This window comes from Hemiscyllium ocellatum, chromosome 4, assembly GCF_020745735.1.
Source record: "Hemiscyllium ocellatum isolate sHemOce1 chromosome 4, sHemOce1.pat.X.cur, whole genome shotgun sequence".
Classification (NCBI taxonomy): domain Eukaryota; kingdom Metazoa; phylum Chordata; class Chondrichthyes; order Orectolobiformes; family Hemiscylliidae; genus Hemiscyllium; species Hemiscyllium ocellatum.
This window is the reverse complement of record NC_083404.1, coordinates 37,393,300-37,412,368: the sequence shown is the minus strand read 5'-3', so window position 1 is coordinate 37,412,368 and position 19,069 is coordinate 37,393,300. Positions and strand designations below refer to the sequence as shown.

The following is a 19,069-nucleotide window of genomic DNA, read 5'->3' as shown; positions in this document are numbered from 1 at the left end:
TCCCCTATATTTATCCCTTCACCTAACACTACAGGCAAATTAGCATGGCCAATTCACCTAACCTGCACATTTTTGGACTGTGGGAGGAAACCGGAGTACCCGAAGGAAACCCATGCAGACATGGGGAGAATGTGCAAACCCCACACAGACAGTGGGGTTGCCTGAGGCGGGATTTGAACCCGAGTCTCTGGCGCTGTGAGGCAGGGTTTGGAATTGAAAGGGTTCAGAAAAGATTTACAAGGATGTTGCCAGGGTTGGAGGATTTGAGCTATGAGGAGAGGCTGAACAGGTTGGGGCTGTTTTCCCTGGAGCATCGGAGGCTGAGGGGTGACCTTATAGAGGTTTACAAAATTATGAGGGACATGGATAGGATAAATAGACAAAGTCTTTTCCCTGGGGTCGGGGAGTACAGAACTAGAGAGCGTGGGTGTAGGGTGAGAAGGGAAAGATATAAAAGAAACCTAAGGGGCAAAGTTTCCATGCAGAGGGTGGTACATGTAATGGAATGAGCTGCCAGAGGAAGTGGTGGAGGCTGGTACAATTGCAACATTTAAGAGGCATTTGGATGGGTATACGAATAGGAAGGGTTTGGAGGGATATGGGCCGGATGTTGGCAGGTGGGACTAGATTGTGTTGGGATATCTGGTCGGCATGGACGGGTTGTACTGAAGGGTCTGTTTCCGTGCTGTACACTCTATGACTCTATGACTATGACCTCTGACCATGGGCTACCCCAACAAAAGCCAATAGGGATAAGTATCAAAAGCAGATGTCTGGATTAGACCACAAATCTGCGATGATCTCACTGGATGGCGATGCAGTGTGGTTGAGGCAGGGGACGGGGGTAGACTTTGCTCCTGTTCCTTTGCGCTTTTATTTCCAAATGTCATTATCATATCAATTTTCTGTCTCATCATCTGGAAATAAAGAAATGTTATAGATATGCAAGCACACCCTGGTTTATATATTATATTGCATGACTTTGCTATTCATGTGGCTAAATTTAAACAGTGTCATCATTTTTGCAACATTGAGACAGCAAATAATAACTTAAATTTATTTTAACATCCTTAGAAGAGTATAAAGAAAGTAGGAGTATATTTAAGAGGGAAATCAGGAGGGCAAAACGGGAACATCAGATAGCTTTGGCAAAAAGAATTAAGGGGAATCCATAGGGTTTTTACAAATACATTAAGGACAAAAGGGTAATAGGGCCTCTAAAAGATCAGCAAGGCGGTCTTTGTGTGGAACCACAGAAAATGGGGGAGATACTGAATGAATATTTTGCATCAGTATTTACTGTGGAAAAGGATATGGAAGATATAGACTGTAGGGAAATGATTGGTGACTTCTTGCAAAATGTCCAGATTACAGAGGAGGAAGTGCTGGATGTCTTGAAACGGTTAAAGGTTGATAAATCCCCAGGACCTGATCAGGTGTACCGAGAACTCTGTGGGAAGCTAGAGAAGTGTTTGCTGGGCCTCTTGCTGAGATATTTGTATCATCGATAGTCACGGGTGAGGTGCCGGAAGACTGGAGGTTGGCAAATGTGATGCCACTGTTTAAGAAGGGTGGTAAAGACAAGCCAAAGAGCTATAGATGGGTGAGCCTGACCTCGATGGTGGGCAAGTTGTTGGAGGGAATCCTAAGGGACAAGATGTACATGTATTTGGAAAGGCAAGGACTGATTCGGGATAGTGGGTGGGAAATCATGTCTCATAAACTTGATTGAGTTTTTTGAAGAAGTAACAAAGAAGATTGATGAGGGCAGAGCATTTGATGTGATCTATATGGACTTCAGCAAGGTGTTCGACAAGGTTCCCCATGGGAGGCTGATTAGCAAGGTTAGCTCTCATGGAATAAAGGGAGAACTAGCCATTTGGATACAGAACTGGCTCAAAGGTAGAAGACAGAGGATGGTGGTGGAGGGTTGTTTTTCAGACTGGAGGCCTGTGACCAGTGGAGTGCCACAAGGATTGGTGCTGGGCCCTCTACTTTTTGTCACTTACATAAATAATTTGGTTGCTAGCATAAGAGATACAGTTAGTAAGTTTGCAGATGACACAAAAGTTGGAGGTGTAGTGGACAGCGAAGAGGGTTACCTCAGATTACAACAGGATCTGGACCAGATAGGCCAATGGGCTGAGAAGTGGCAGATGGAGTTTAATTCAGATAAATGTGAGGTGCTGCATTTTGGGAAAGCAAATCTTAGCAGGACTTATACACTTAATGGTAAGGCCCTAGAGAGTGTTGCTGAACAAAGAGACCTTGGAGTGCAGGTTCATAGCTTGTTGAAAGTGGAGTCACAAGTAGATAGGATAGTGAAGAAGGCGTTTGGTATGCTTTCCTTTATTGATCAGAGTATCGAGTACACGTGTTGGGAGGTCATGTTGCGGCTGTACAAGACATTGGTTAGGCCACTGTTGGAATATTGTGTGCAATTCTGGTCTCCTTTTGGAAAGATGTTGTGAAACTTGAAAGGGTTCAGAAAAGATTTACAAGGATGTTGTGCCAGGGTTGGAGGATCTGAGCTACAGGGAGAGGCTGAACAGGTTGGGGCTGTTTTCCCTGGAGCATCGGAGGCTGAGGGGTGACCTTATAGACGTTTACAAAATTATGAGGGACATGGATAGGATAAATAGACAAAGTCTTTTCCCTGGCTCGGGGAGTCCAGCACAAGAGGGTGTAGGTTTAGGGTGAGAAGGGAAAGAAATAAAAGAGACCTAAGGGACAACTTTTTCATGCAGAGTGTGGGACATGTAATGGAATGGGCTGCCAGAGGAAATGGTGGAGGCTGGTACAATTGCAACATTTAAGAGGCATTTGGATGGGTATATGAATAGGAAGGATTTGAAGGGATATGGGCCGGATGTTGGCAGGTGGGAGTAGATTGGATTGGGATATCTGGTCAGCATGGACGGGTTGCACCGAAGGGTCTGTTTCCATGCTGTACATCTCTATGACTCTATGACCAAGAAATATCCTTCTCTTTATACATTAGCGAGTCAATACCTATGTCTTCTCAATTAAATAAAGGAACTAATAAAAAATTGACTATTCTCAGCTGTTGTTTGATAAGAACAGGACAGAGCACATTCCCCATTGCCGGAAAGATTCATCAAATTCCACCAGGATTCCTTCCAGGAATACATATTGTAAATGAGTTTAATAGATTGAAATATTTTTCTGAATGTTGCATTTAACAAATGATCAATTGGTAAATTTGGGCTTTTTTGCGTGCAACTTGAAGGATTTAATTATCTAATTTAATTCCAGAAATGTGAATAGAAACCTTTCCCTCACCACTGCTCTGATTTTGAGATGGTACTGACCCAGATATCAGTTGATATTTTTAATAGTTTCTGACAGCCTCACAGTTTATACAATCTGGGAGTTAATGAATGATAAGATTGTGTAAAGTCTATTTCCCTTTTCAAGGGTCTTTTGTGATATGATGGCCGTATCCCTGCCTGGGATCAAGTCCCACCTGCTCCAGAGATGTGCCATAATACATTTGAACAGTATGATTGAAAATAAGCTTAAGATCAATGGGTCTGAAATTAAGCTTGCAACTAGCTACAGGAAACTTGGTATAGATTCAGTAGTGGGAAAGTTGGAACTATTACAGCTACTTCACCGATAGGATGGTTTTAAACTCACATTTATTGAGTGTTTAATAGCAATGTGAAACCCTGTTTCATTATCATTGCAATGATTTCCTTCATATGCTAATGTGAATATCTAAAAATGGTTATTTCTATTGTATTACTGTTCACACACCAGATACGGATCTATAAATAAATCCATGACAAAATAGTCTTACTCATTCAAATTGATAGATCAATAATGTTTACTTATAAAGGTGAATGACCTTTATTGGAATGCCTGACACCAAGAATCATGGTGCCTACTCTGCACATAAAGGTAGCAGAATGATTCCTGTGGTACAGTGATAGTGTCCCTCCCTCTGAGCCAGGTAGTCCAAATTCAGATCCTACATGCTGTTAAGGTATTTTACAGCATATCTGAACAAGTAGATTAAAAGTACCTCTGGTTTTAAGCATTCTGTGTTTTAAGCTTACAACTTGTATAATGGTGGTTTACACACATGAATTTTATTTAAAAGATCTTGCAGACAAGCGATCTGAATCAGTCGAGGTGGTTTACATTAGGATGTTTTATTATGTGTTTTGGATTTCAACACTAACAGAGATGGTGGAAAGTTGCATAGCCTTCCAGTACTACAGCAGTGTCTTGTTCAAACTGTTTACACACAAACCACAAAGGCAACGTTGAGATTGCCATTGATGATATCAAGCCACATTTTATTTTTTAAAGAAAGAAACAAATACAGGAGGCTACCGCATAGGATCATTTAGTAAATGGTAAGGACTTTAGAAGTCCCAGGACTTTGGGTCTTAGGGAACATGACAGCGAAGCTAGTTATTTTAGTTACTTCAGTTTTTGTTGCCCATCCCCAATACTCTTGATAAGGAGACAGTGAGCTGCTTCCTTGAATTGTGACAATAATTATATAGTTTAAGGATGGTAAGTGGCTTGGAGGAGAACTTGCAGGTGGGGTGCTTTTTTGCATCAGCTGCCATTGTCTTTCAGGATGGTAGTGGTAGTTTGTGAGACCCTGCCATTGCCTACCATGGCCAAAAACCAAATGAAGCCCTGAATCTAGAATAAAGCTGATGCCTTATGATAACTGAGCTGATCTAACTTGGAGGATGAGGGCACATGTTATCATTAAAATCAGTGCATTGCTAACATCATTAGTGTTGTTTCCCTGTCTCACCTGGAATTGGAAAAACTTATCAACTTGGTTCCAATTTTCAACTCTCACCTTAACTTAGTCCATTTCTGACTCTCTCCTTTCCAGTCTCAACATCTCTGTTTTCTATTCCTAGGGATAGGCTGGCTACTAACATCCACTACAAACCCAGCAACTCTCACAGTTACCTTGACTATATATCCTCACACCTTGCTTTCTGTAAAGACTCTACCCCATTTCTCCCAGTTCCTCCCTCTCTGTCACATCTGTTTTGATGATGCCACCTTCCACAGAGGTCCTCAGAAATATCCACCTTTTTTTCCTCAAATGAGGATTCCCCATCAGTGTGGTTGACAGGCCCTTCAGTCATGTTTAAATCATCTTCCCCTCTTCTGCCCTCAGGCCCTTCTTTTTCTCTCCCTCAACACCAATAGGGCCCCCTGGTCCTCACTTTCCAGCTCATCAGCCTCCACATCCGAGGGATCATTAGCTGTGAATTCCAACACCTCCAATGGGATGCCATCACCAAATGCATATCCCTTCCCAATTAGGGACTGTTCCATCCAGGACACCTGATCCACTTCTCCACTCTTAACACATCCCAACATCCACAGGTCACCTTGCTGTGTAACCACAGAAGGTATAAAACCTGCCCGTTTACTTCCTCCCTACTCACTATCCAAGATGCACCAGATGCACCTTCCTGGTGAAGTGGCAATTTACCTACATTCGACTCACTCTAGTCTACTGCATTCACTGTTCACAATGTGGTATCCCCTACAATGGGGAGATGAAATGCAGACTGGGCAACTGCTTTGCAGAATACTTATGTTTTGTCCGTAAGAATGAATCTGAGCTTCTGGTTGCTTGTCACTTCAACACACTACTGCGTTCTGTGGCAAATATTTCCATCCCAGATCTGTTGTGCTTTAGTGAAGGTCAGAGCAAGCTGGAAGAACAGCATTTCATTTTCTATTTGTGGGTCACTGCAGTCTCAGGACTCAATATTGAGTTGAATCATTTTAGGGCTCAAGCACCTTCTTCCAAGTCCTTACACCAATTTCCACACACCAATCTGTGTCATCACATCCTTTCACCACAGTCAACCCATTTTCACCCACTAATGGTCTCCATTAGCAACTTTTCTTTCTCCCTGGCTTGCCATTATCCATTTCTTTCTTTGTTATTCACTCTCTCTGGGTTCCACCACCACTTACCTTTGTCTTCATCATATACACCAACCCTTTCCTAGTCATTATCACTTCTGAAGAAGGGTCCATGGACTCAAAATGTTAACACTGTTTCTCTCTCCACAGATGCTGTCAGATCTTGAGTTTTTACAACAATTTCTGTTTTTTGTTTCAGAACTCGTGATTGCCCATGATCCCGGTCTTCATCTCAACAGCCTCCAGTGATTAAATACACCTTGCTCCAAATAACTAACATATATGTGTAACTTCCCAGCTCCTGTCTGTGGTAAAATGGTCAAAAAGGCCCAACAAAAGGCCCAATCATCATTTGCCCTTGGCCCATGCAATCAACTTTCAGAACCACTGTATCCGCGACATTTCTTAGAAGCAAAATGTTGAAAAACTGAAGGAAAATAAAATCATGTGGAAATACTCAGGCCACTCAGCATAAACTCTTTCTCTTAACAATATATCCTGCTTTTCCTTATTATTGCCAACCTTTTCTATTTCAAGAGAGAAAAATAGAACGTGCTTTATACAGGAATCACAAATTTGCCATAGATTATGGGGGCATGCAAACATTAATTGTGGTGGGTTTTTTTTTGTATAAGTGGGTACACATCAAAGTATTGCATTTGCTGGATAGCTCTGGGTAATCCAAGATAAAGGTTGAGAAAAAGTTGCGTTTGTAAGAGCTGCTCCTTTTTTGAGGTATTTTAGGTATTAGAGATAATGTCCTTAAATTCCAGGAGCAATGTTTTATATGCTGTTGCATTATTTTGGAACTTTGGTTGGGGGGGGGGGGGGGAGATCAAAACTACGACACTTTTAAAAGGAGGAAGACAGCCAAAGGCAGCAACCACATGGTCAGTGAGGGAGAGAGAGAAAGAATGGACAGGACTGGCAGCTTAATGTTCCAGGATACAAATGCTATAGGAGGGAAAAGAGGAGTGGGAGAGGTATTTCTGATAAACAATCGCATTATTGCTGTGCTTAGGGAGGAGATTCCTGAGAATACATCCAGGGAACTGAGAAATAACAAAGGGATGATTATTTTATCGAGTTTGTATTATAGAGCCCCCCCCCCCCCCACCACCCCCACCCCTCCCCAGTAGGCAGCGGAAAATTGAGAAAGAATTTTGTAAGGAGATTTCAGTTATCTGTCAGAATGATAGGGTAGTTAAGCTTGGGGGTTTTAATGTCCAAACATAGACCGGATCTAAAAGTTGAAATTCTAAATTGGAGGAAGGCCAATTTTGATGGTACTGGGCAAGAACTTTCAAAAGCTGATTGGGGACAGATATTCTCAGGTATAGGAATGGCTGAAAAGTGGGAAGCCATCAAAAATGAGATAGCAATAGTCCAGAGAATGTATATTCCTGTTAGGGTGAAAGGAAAGGCTGGTAGGTGTAGGGAATGCTGGATGACTAGAGAAATTGAGGAGAGATTGAGTGAATCCTTAGAAGAGTATAAAGGCAATAGGAGTGTACTTAAGAGGGAATCAGGCAGGTAAAAAGGGGACATGAGATAGATTTGGCAAATAGGGTTCAGGAGAATCCAAAGGGATTTTATAAATATATTAAGGACAAAAGGGTAACTAGGAAGAGAATAGGGCCTCTCAAATATCAGCAAGAAAGCCTGTGTGTGGAACCACAGGAGATGGGGTAAATACTAAACAAGCATTTTGCATTAATATTTACTGTGGAAAAGGACATGGAAGATATAGGATATGGGTAAACAGATGGTGACATCTTGCAAGATGTCCATATTACAGAGGAGGGTGTGCTGGATGTCTTGAAACGCATAAAGGTGGATAAATCCCCAAGACCTGATCAGGTGTACCTGAAAACTCTGTGGGAAGCTACGGAAGTGATCGCTGAGATATTTGTATCATCGATAGTCACAGGTGAGGTGCTGGAAGACTGGAGGTTGGCTAACTTGGTGCCAATGTTTAAGAACAATGGTAAGGACAAACCAGGGAACAATAGACCAGTGAGCCTGATGTCGGTGGTGGGCAAGTTGTTGGAGGGAATCCTGAGGGACAGGATTCACATGTATTTGGAAAGGCAAAGACTGATTAGGGATAGTCAACATGGCTTTGTGCATGGGAAATCATGTCTCACAAACTTGATTGAGTTTTTTGAATTAGTAACAAAGAGGATTGATGAGGGCAGAATGGTGGACGTGATCTATTTGGATTTCAGGAAGGCATTTGACAAGGTTCCTCATGTGAGTCTAGTTCACAAGTTTACGTCTCATGGAATACAGAGAGAACTAGCCATCTGGATACAGAACTGGCTTGAAAGTAGAAGACAGAGGGTGGTGGTGGAGAGTTGTCTTTCAGACTGGAGGCCTGTCCAGTGGTGTGCCACAAGGATTGGTGCTGGTTCCACTGATTTTCAAATTTATATAAATGATTTGGATGTGAACATAGAAGATGTAAATTTGCAGATGACACCAAAATTGGAAGTGTAGTGGACAGCAAAGAAGGTTTCCTCAGAATACAATGGAATCTTGATCAGATGGGCCAATGGGCTGAGGAGTGGCAAATGGAGTTGAATCTAGATAAATGAGAGGTGCTGAATTTTGGAAAGGAAAATCAAAGCAGGACTTACATAGAAATATAGAAAAATACAACGCAGTTCAGGCCCTTCGGCCCTCGATGTTGCACCAACCAAAGCCTACCTAACCTACACTAGCCCAATAACTTCCATATGCTTATTCAATTCCCGCTTAAATGACCATAAAGAGGGAGAGTCCACCACTGCTGGTGGCAGGGCATTCCATGAACTTACAACCTGCTGAGTAAAGAATCTACCCCTAACATCTGTCCTATACCTACCACCCCTTAATTTAAAGCTGTGTCCCCTAGTAACAGCTGACTCCATTAGCGGAAAAAGGTTCTCACTGTCAACCCTATCTAAACTCCTAATCATCTTGTACACCTCTATCAAGTCACCCCTAAACCTTCTTTTCTCCAATGAGAACAGCCCCAAGTCCCTCAGCCTTTCCTCATACGATCTTCCTACCATGCCAGGCAACATCCTGGTAAACCTCCTCTGCACCCGTTCCAGTGCCTCCACATCCTTCCTATAGTATGGTGACCAAAACTGCACACAATACTCCAGATGAGGCCGCACCAGAGTCTTATACAACTGCAACATGACCTCAGGACTCCGGAACTCAATTCCTCTACCAATAAAGCCCAGTACACCATATGCCTTCTTCACAGCATTATTTACCTGGGTGGCAACTTTCAGAGATCTGTGTACATGGACACCAAGATCCCTCTGCTCATCCACACTACCAAGTAGTCTACCTTTAGCCCAGTAATCCATCTTCTTGTTACTCCTCTGCATGAAAAGGTTGCTCCTTAGGTCCCATTTAAATTTTTCCCTCTCATCCAAAATCTATACACTTAATGGTAAGGTCCTGGGGAGTGTTACTGAACAAAGAGACCTTGGAGTGCAGGTTCATAGTTTCTTGAAAGTGGTGTCACAGGTAGACAGGATAGTGAAGAAGACATTTGGTATGCTTTCCTTTGTTGGTCAGAGCATTGAGTATTGGAACTGGGAGGTCATGTTGCAGCTATACAGGACATTGGTTAGGCCATGTTTTGAATATTGCATGCAATTCTGGTCTCCCTCCCATCAGAAGGATATTGTGAAACTTGAAAAGGTTCAGAAAAGAATGTTGCCAGGGTTGGAGGATGTGGGGTGTGGAGAGAGGCTGAATAGGCTGGGGTTGTTTTCCCTGGAGCATTGGAGGCTGAGGGGTGACCTTATCAAGGTTTATAAAATCATAAGGGGCCCAGATAGGATTAATACGCAAGGTACTTTCCCTGAGAGAGGGGGAGTTCTGAACTAGAGGGCATAGATTTAGGGTGAGAGGGGAAAAAGTTAAATGGGACCTAAGGAGCAACCTTTTCATGCAGAAGGTGGTGTCTGTATGGAATGAGCTGCCAGAGGGATTGGTGGAGGATGGTACAATTACAAAGTTTAAAAGGCATCTAGATGGGTATATGAATAGGAAGGGTTTGGAGGAATATGGGCCAGGTGCTGGCAGGTGGGACTAGCTTGTGTTGGGATATCTGGTCGGCATGGACGAGTTGGACCAAAGGGTCTGTTTCCTTGCTGTACAACTCTATGACTCTCTGACTCTTTGGCGCACCCTCAATTAATGAATACTCTAACATGACAAACTTCATAGTATAACATGTTTTGGACTTGATTAATTGGAACTGGTTCAGAGCTGAGAAAGTGGATCAGATTTTGTGATGAGACTTTAAATCAAGCTTTCCTCTTCCCTCAGAAGATTTAGCAGCACCACTAGAAGATGATTCCTCAATCAATACCTGGTTGTTTTGGGATCCTGGTGTACACAAATACTGTAGTGATTTCTGTTGGAGGTATTCTGGGGCTGCTGCATAATGTAGTGCATCTGTACATTTCATTCAGAATGGGCAAACGCTATAGTTTATTGCAGAGGCATTCTGGCGAAGTTTGCTGATGATACAAAGTTAGATGGATGGACAGGTAGTTCTGAGGAGGTGGGGAGGCTACAGAAAGATTTAGGCTTAGGAGAATGGTCCAAGAGATGGCTGATGAAATTCAACGTGAACAAATGCGAGGTCTTGCACTTCGGAAAAAAAGAACATAGACATGGTCTATTTTTAAAAAGGGGAGAAAATTCATAAAGCCAAAGTACAGAGGGATCTGGGAGTGCTAGTACAGGATTCTCTAAAGGTTGTCTTGCAGGTTGAGTCTGTGGTTAAGAAAGCAAATGTAATGTTGTCATTTATTTCAAGAGGGTTGAAATGTAAAAGCACTGAGGTGCTACTAAGACTTTATAAAGCTCTGGTTAGGTCCCATTTAGAATACTGTGCCCAGTTTTGAGCCCCACACTTCAGGAAGGACATACAGGAGCATGTCCAGTGGAGATTCATACAGATGATCCCTGGAACGCTAGGCCTAACATAAGATGAATGGCTGAGGATCTTGGGATTGTATTTGTTAAGAGTATAGAAGGTTGAGGGGAGATCTAATAGAAACTTACAAGATAATGCATGGCTTAGAAAGGGTGGACGCTGGGAAATTGTTTCCGTCAGGTGGAGATACTAGGACCAGTGGGCACAGCCTTAGAATGAGAGGAGGTCAATTTAGAATGGAAATGAGGTGAGTGGTGGGCCTATGGAATTCATTGCCATGGAGCGCAGTGGAGGCCGGAATGTTAAATGTCTTCAAGGCGGAGATTGATAAATCCTTAATCTCCCAAGAAATAAGGGATAGGGGGGTGGGGGGAGTGCAGGTAAGTGGCATTGAAATGCCCATCAGCCATGACTGAATGGCGGAGTTGGCTCGATGGGCCGAATGGCCTTACTTCCACTCCTATTTCTATGGTCTTATGGACAGGGAGGAATCATTTCGGTGAATGCGGATTCTCAGCAGCACCTGCTTAAGTCAGGAATTCGACATTGCGTGAGCTCACTGGTAGTGGTGGAGATGACAAGTGTCATTAAAACAAAGAGCTGCGGGTGCTGAAGATCTGAAACCAAGAAAAAAGATACAGACATTGCTGGCGAAACTGAGCAGACCTGGCAGTACCTGTAGGGGAAAAAAAAGCAGACTTAATCTTTCGACTCCGTCGTCGTCAGCAGTTTATGTTTTTGTCATCCGTGTCATTTCCTGTCGCAATATATTACACCCAATTCTCAGACCAACCCACAGCCAGGGACATGCAGATCCAGTTAACGCTCATCGTGTCTGTCATGTATTTCTCCTGTAGGTACTTCAGGTTTCATTCGTTTTAAACAACACATTTTCCTGCAATATTGATAATTGTCATCTTTCCTTTTCAAACAGGTGGCGGGTCAGCTCAATCCTTGACTCAGGCCAAGCTCTCTGTCAGCAGGGCGCGCACAAAAGTCGCCCGTTTTCGGTGCATCTTGGAGAATGTGGATCTGGTGAGTGGGACCGTGCACTGGTACCGCCACACCCCGAGCCAGGGCTTCCACCGCATTCTCTACGTGACAGGAGCCCGACCAATTTACGACGGCGATTTCGCCGACAGATTCACATCCGAAAACGTGGCGAAAGAGAAAAGCAGTCTGCTTGACCTAACAAACATCGCGGATAGCGACGCTGGAGTTTATTACTGTGCCGTCTGGGGTGAACACGGTGATATATGACCGTGGAACAGCCCGACAAATACTCCGCACATCGAGAGCTCTCCTCCCAGACGACGGAACAGGGTCCAGTGAACAGTGGAACATTGAAAATAAATTACTAAATCGTCTTAAACCTGACTTCTAACAATCTGGGTTTAAACGCACGTTTGAGTCCCCTAATTCTTTCACTGAGATATCCCAAACACAAGAGAGGTAATGGTCTATGGCGGAGCAAGGATTTAGAGTCGGAATGGCCGGAAACAAGTATTTTAATAGTTAATCCTGTAAACTCCTCAGCTTGTCCAGAAATACACTGCAGTCCGCACTCATCATGTTTTAGCAGATTTTCATATTGAAATCTTCATTCTGCTTCTGAGAATTGGGTGAAATATATTGGACAGGAAATGACACGGATGACAAAAACATAAACTGCCGACGACGAAAGGCTAGCTGCTTTTTTCCTCCAGGTGCTGCCAGGTTCGCCATTCCCTGTCTGCAGCTCTCCCCAGGGTTTCCCCATCATCCTGCGACTTGGTTCCCGCACCTTCAGTGGCGTAAACCGCTTCTCCCAATAAAACACCTCGCCAAAACTTTTGTCCCCAAAAGTTTTCGGGAACTCGTCTCGTTCTTGTTTCACGCGGTTTACTATCTGTCCCCTAATCTCAGTGTTACCGACATTTCATGTTAATATTTTATTGCAATTTGCGAATCCCCCAACACTGTATTCTCGACTACCCTGACAATGCAATGCAAGCCAGTTGTTCGTTGGCCCGACATTTCATGCTCCTTTTCCTGACGCTGAGTTTATGATCCCAAACTGAGGATCAGAACAAATCCTAACGCCGCCAGGGGGAGCCACTATCGCGTCGCTTCAAGTCGAAATTACATAATTAAATCACATTGCGTTTAACAAATAAAAAAAAAGTCCATTTAAAATGTTTAATTCAAAATTCTAGTTGAAAAGTGCAGAGATTTCTGCGTTCTAATCAACGGCCCAAAATCACAACTGCTGATTAGGAGCTCCACAAATAGACCGCCCTCCTTCGGTAGTCTCTCGGACTGGAGGATCACTTAACATTCCAGTAGCGGACCCTGTGTGGATCAGGCGATGTTTGAAAAGGATGAGTGGAGTTTCTGCACGCTCCTTCTGCTACTCGCGTTTGGCGGAACCGGCGGGAGATGCTATAAATACGGGTTGACTACTTCTTCTCCAGCATGGGAGGAGTGGGCGAAGGATTTCTCCAAGTCGGCAGGATCTTGAATTTTTCAGGGAGGATGTGAGGACGTCCTTGAAGAGTTTTCTCTGCCTCCTTGCAGGTGCTTGCCAAGACGGAGCTTGGACTAGCAACTTCTTTGTCTGTGTGTTCATTCGCTCGATCTGGGCCTCGCTGGTTAGCCAGCAGCATGTATTGCCCATCCCGAGTTACTTTGAGAAAATGGTGATGAGCTGCATTCTGACTGCTGCAGTCCACAAGCAGTGAATTCACCCACAATGTCATTCGAAAGGGAATGACAGGATTTTGACCCAGTGACAGTGAAGGAAGGGCAGTATATTTCAAACTCAGGATGGGGAGTGGTTTGGAGGTGAGTTTGCAGGTGATGATGTTCCCACATATCATAGAGCCATTGAGATGTACAGCATGGAAACAGACCCTTCGGTCCAACTCGTCCATGCCAAACAGATATCCCAACCCAATCTAGGCCCACCTGCCAGCACCTGGCCCATATCCCACCAAACCCTTCCTATTCATATACCCATCCAGGTGCCTTTTACATGTTGCAATTGCACTAGCCTTCACCACTTCTTCTGGCAGCTCATTCCATACATGTACCATCCTCTGTGTGAAAACATTGACCCTTAGGTCTCTTTTATATCTTTCCACTCTCACTCTAAACCTATGTCCTATAGTTCTAGACTCCATGACCCCAGGGAAAAGACTTTGTCTATTTATCCTATCCATGCCCCTCATGATTTTATATACCTCTATAATGTCACTACTCAGCCTCTGATGCTCCAGGGAAACAGCCTCGGCCTCTTCAACCTCTCCCTGTAGCTCAATCCTCCAACCCTGGCAACATCCTTGTAAATACTTTCTGAACCCTTTCAAGTTTCATAGCATCTTTCTGATAGGAAGGAGACCAGAATTGCACGCAATATTCCAAAAGTGGCCCAACCAATGCCCTGTGCAGTCTCAACATTACTTCCCAACATCTGTACTCAATATTCTGACCAGTAAAGGAAAGCATACCAAATGCCTTCTTCACTATCCTATCTACCTGCAATGCTACTTTCAAGGAGCTATGAACCTGCACTCCATGGTTTCTTTGTTCAGCAACATTCCCTATGACCTTACCATTAAGTGTATAAGACCTGTGTAGATTTGCTTTCCCAAGATGAAGCATCTCGCATTTATCTGAATTAAACTCCACCTGCCACTTCTCAGTTCATTGGCCCATCTGATTAAAATCCCATTGTAAACTGAGGTAACCTTCTTCGCTGTCCACTACACCTCCAACTTTAGTGTCATCTGCAAACTTATTAATTATACTTCTTATGCTCAGGTTCAAATTATTTATATAAATGATGAAAAGTAGTGGACCCAGCACCAATTCTTGTGGCACTCCACTGGTCACAGGTCTCCAGTCTGAAAAACAACCCTCCACCATCACCCTCTGTCTTCTAACTTTGAAACAGTTCTATATCCAAATGGCTAGTTCTTCCTGTATTCCATGAGATCTAACCTTGCTAATCACATTCCCATGGGGAAACCTTGTTGAACGCCTTACTGAAGACCATATAGATCACTCCTACTGCTCTGCCCTCATCAATCCTCTTTGTTACTTGTACAAAAAAATGCAATCAAGTTTGTGAGACATGATTTCCCACGCACAAAGCCATGATGACTATCCCTAATCAGTCCTTGCCTTTCCAAATACATGTGCATCCTGCCCCTCAGGATTCCCTCCAACAACATGCCCACCACCGACGTCAGGCTCACTGGTTGATAGTTCCCTGTCTTGTCCTTACCAGGTAAAAATGAAGACTGCAGATGCTGGAACTCGAATATGAACTGGAGTGGTGCTGGAAAAGCACAGCAAGTCAAGCAGCATCCAAGGAGCAGAAAAATTGACATTTCAAGCAAAAGTCCTTCATCAGGAATAGAGGCAGGAAGCCTGCAGGGTTGAGAGATGTCCTTACCGCCCTTCTTAAACAGTAGCACCACGTTAGCTAACCTCCACTCTTCCAATACCTTATCTGTGACTATTGATGATACAAATATCTCAGGAAGAGTCCCAGGAATCATTTGCCTCACTTTCCACGGAGTTCTAGGGTACACCTAATCAGATCCTGGGGATTTATCCACTATTATGCATTTCAAGACATCCAGCACTTTCTCCTCTATAATATGGATATTTTTCAAGATGTCACAATCTATTTCCCTACATTCTATATCTTCCAAGTCCTTTTCCACAGTAAATACTGATGCAAAATACTTGTTTAGTATCTCCCCATCTCCTGCAGCTCCACACAAAGGCTGCCTTGCTGATCTTTGAGGGGCCCTATTCTCTCCTTAGTTACCCTTTTGTCCTGAATGTATTTTTAAAAACCTTTTGGACTCTCCTTAACTTTATTTGCCAAAGCTATCTCATGTCCCTTTTTTGCCCTCCTGATTTCTCTCTTAGGTATACTCCTATTGCCTTTATGCTCTTCTAAGGATTCACTTGCTCTATCATGTCTATACCTGATGTATGCTCCCTTCTTTTTCTTAACTAAACCCTCAATTTCTTTAGTCATCCCCTATACCTATATGTAGGTATATATAGATATTCCCTATGCCTACCAGCCTTTCCTTTCAGCCTAAGAGGAATGTGCTGTCTCTGGACTGCTGTTATCTCATTTCTGAAGGCTTCCCATTTTCCAGCTTTCCCTTTACCTGCAAATATCTGCCCCCAATCAGCTTTTGAAAGTTCTTGCCTAATACCATCAAAATTGACCTTTCTTCAATTTAGAACTTCAACTTTTAGATCTCGTCTATCCTTTTCCATCAGTATTTTAAATCTAATAGAATTATGGTCGCTGGCCCCAAAATGCTCCCCCACTGACACCTCAGCCCTGCCTTATTTCCCAAGAGGAAGTCAAGTTTTGCTCCTTCTCTAGTAGATACATCCACATAAAGAATCAGAAAATTTTCTTGTAGACACTTAACAAATTCCTCTTGATCTAAACCTTCAACACTATGGCAGTCCCAGTTTATACTTGGAAAATGAAAATATCCTCACTTAATTATTCTTACAGATAACTAAAATCTCCTTACAAATTTGTTACTCAATTCCCCTCTGACTATTAGGTGGTATATAATACAATCCTTATAAGGTGATCATCCCTTTGTTATTTCTCAGTTCCACTCAAATAACTTCCCTGGATGTATTTCTGGAAATATCCTCTCTCAGTACAGCTGTAATGCTATCCATTATCAAAAATGCCACTCCCCCTCACCTCTTGCCTCCTTTTCTATCCTTCCTATAGCATTTATATCCTGGAACATTAAGCTGCCAGTTCTGTTCATCCCTGAGCCATGTTTCTGTAACTGCTCTGATATCCCAGTCCCACAATCCTAACCATGACCTGAGTTCATCTGCCTTCGCTGTTAGGCCCCTTGCATTGAAATAAATGCAGTTTAATTGATCAGTCCTACCTTGTTCTCTGCTTTGTCCCTGACTGTTTGACTCTCTTCTGTTCTCATATCTTCAGACCATTGATCATGAGTCTAGTAAATCCAATAAGATAACCACTTGGACTCCAACTGTAGATCTGGGATGTTCGCCGTAGATTTCTTATCGGGATCAGCACAGCTAACTTCGAGCATGTGGATCGAACTCATTGTTAAGTATGATCGTCTTGCCACTGTTGTGGGATTGTATTCATTGGAGTTTAGAAGATTAAGGGGAGATTTAATAGAAACTTACAAGATAATACATGGCTTGGAAAGGGCGGACGCTAGGAAATTCTTTCCATTAGGCTAGGAGACTAGGACCCGTGGACACAGCCTTAGAATTAGAGGGGATCAATTCAGAACAGAAATGCGGAGACATTTCTTCAGCCAGAGAGTGGTGGGCCTGTGGAATTCATTGCCGCAGAGTGCAGTGGAGGCCGGGACGCCAAATGTCTTCAAGACAGAGATTGAAATGGGCATCAGCCACGATTGAATGGCGGAGTGGACTCGATGGGCCGAATGGCCTTACTTCCACTCCAAGTCTTCTGGTCTTATGTTTCTGCTTTCCCCACCCGTCTACACCGCCCACTCCACTCATTTCCGACCCTCCCGAGTCTGCCTGCACACACCTCCGAGCCTGGGGCAAGCGAGCAGGTTAATTCGGATCAACTTTAAAAGTTTCAATCCCTGAACTGAATCTTGAATTAACACTTCTCGGGTCTGTGAACCCAGAGGAAACAAATGAGAAACGATTAAACAGACGAAAAGGAAGAAGGTCTCACATTTTATAAAGAGGCATTAAATCGGGCGCCTTCAATTTGTACAGCAAGAGAGGAAATTCCAGCTGTTTTGGGGAGGGAAACGGAAGAGACTTCACTTCCTTTATAAACATAACCCTGAGCAGCAGTAACCCACTACAGAGCGAGCCGGTCACTGCACAATGTTCTGGGTGATTGCGACGCTGGTTTTATCCTGTAGGTACTTGTGTTTATTTAGCTGTTGCGTCAGTCTAACATTCATAATCGTTTTCAATATAATATTCTTTTTTTCCAGATGGGGATTTGGCTGGGTCTTTAACACAGGCACCAATATCATCTGTAACCAAGCTCAGTAAAAGTGTCAGATTTAAGTGTACCGTAGACAGCAAGGACACTGTAGTCCATTGGTACCAGCACCGAGAGGGTCAGGCGCCCTCCAGAATACTTTACTATGACAGCAGCGTCATTCGGGATCCAGAATTCGGCAACAGGTTTAAAGCGGATAAGGAGGACGCTTTGTGCACTTTGATAATTAATGACATCGTGAAGGAAGACTCTGCCATTTATTACTGCGCCCATTGGGATAGCACAGTGTTCAACAGAGACAGAAATGCTTGACAAAAACGCTCGCTCCTCACTCAGCCACCACACACTCATCAACTCCCACTTATAAAGCGCCGTTAACGAAGGCAATCCTCCCACATAGTCTCGGGGAATCCATGATGAAACAAAATTTAATACTAGTGTATATATAAATAAAAATCGGCGGATGGGAATCTGAGGCTGGCGTTTTGTTTTGAATTGTGAGGAGCAAATCCACACCGACCCTTCGAAGAGTAACTCACACAGAGTCATCCCCCCCTACATTTTACCTTGACTGATGCACCAGGCGCTATGGGCAATTTAGCACGGCCAATTCACCTAATCTGCGCACCTTTGAATTGTGGGAGGAAACCGACGCAGACATGGGCAGAATGTCTCAAACTCCATCCATACAGTCGCTGTCAGAACCAGTGAGCCACCGTACCGCCCCTGAGCTAGTCTGTAAATTCACATTGAATTCCGGCTCGGATTAGAATAAGATTAGGAAACTTCATAAATCAGTTAAGATCAGTTTTCATATATCCTCATTTTTTAAAAAAAGTGGGCTAAAAGAACTTAACACGCTCAGATGCAGCAGTTTCAGTGAAAATGCAAGTGGCTGAACCAGCATTAACCGTGAGGCTTTGTCTGAAAATGGAATGGGAGGATGACCAGGAACCAAGCAAGCGGGTATAGTCAAGGATGGGAATGAAACAGAGGCTTCGGACAGGAGATGGGAGTGGGGAGACCAGGGGTGGAATGTACAAAGCACGTGCTTGCCGAAAACTGAATTCAAGTAATGTACTGTCTACATGTCATGCAACGTATAAATATCCAATTAATCCTCGTTGAGTTGGAGTGCGACCTTGGAATCTTTTCTG

The 19,069-nt window shown here is 43.4% G+C and overlaps 1 gene segment (V, D, J or C); it reads left to right on the top strand.

The window, feature by feature from the left end:
• Positions 1-11,681: 11,681 nt before the first annotated feature.
• On the top strand, positions 11,682-12,228 carry LOC132815352 (T cell receptor gamma variable 9-like). The segment is given in 2 exon segments: positions 11,682-11,747; positions 11,829-12,228. Coding segments are annotated over 2 exon segments (372 nt in total).
• Positions 12,229-19,069: the final 6,841 nt, after the last annotated feature.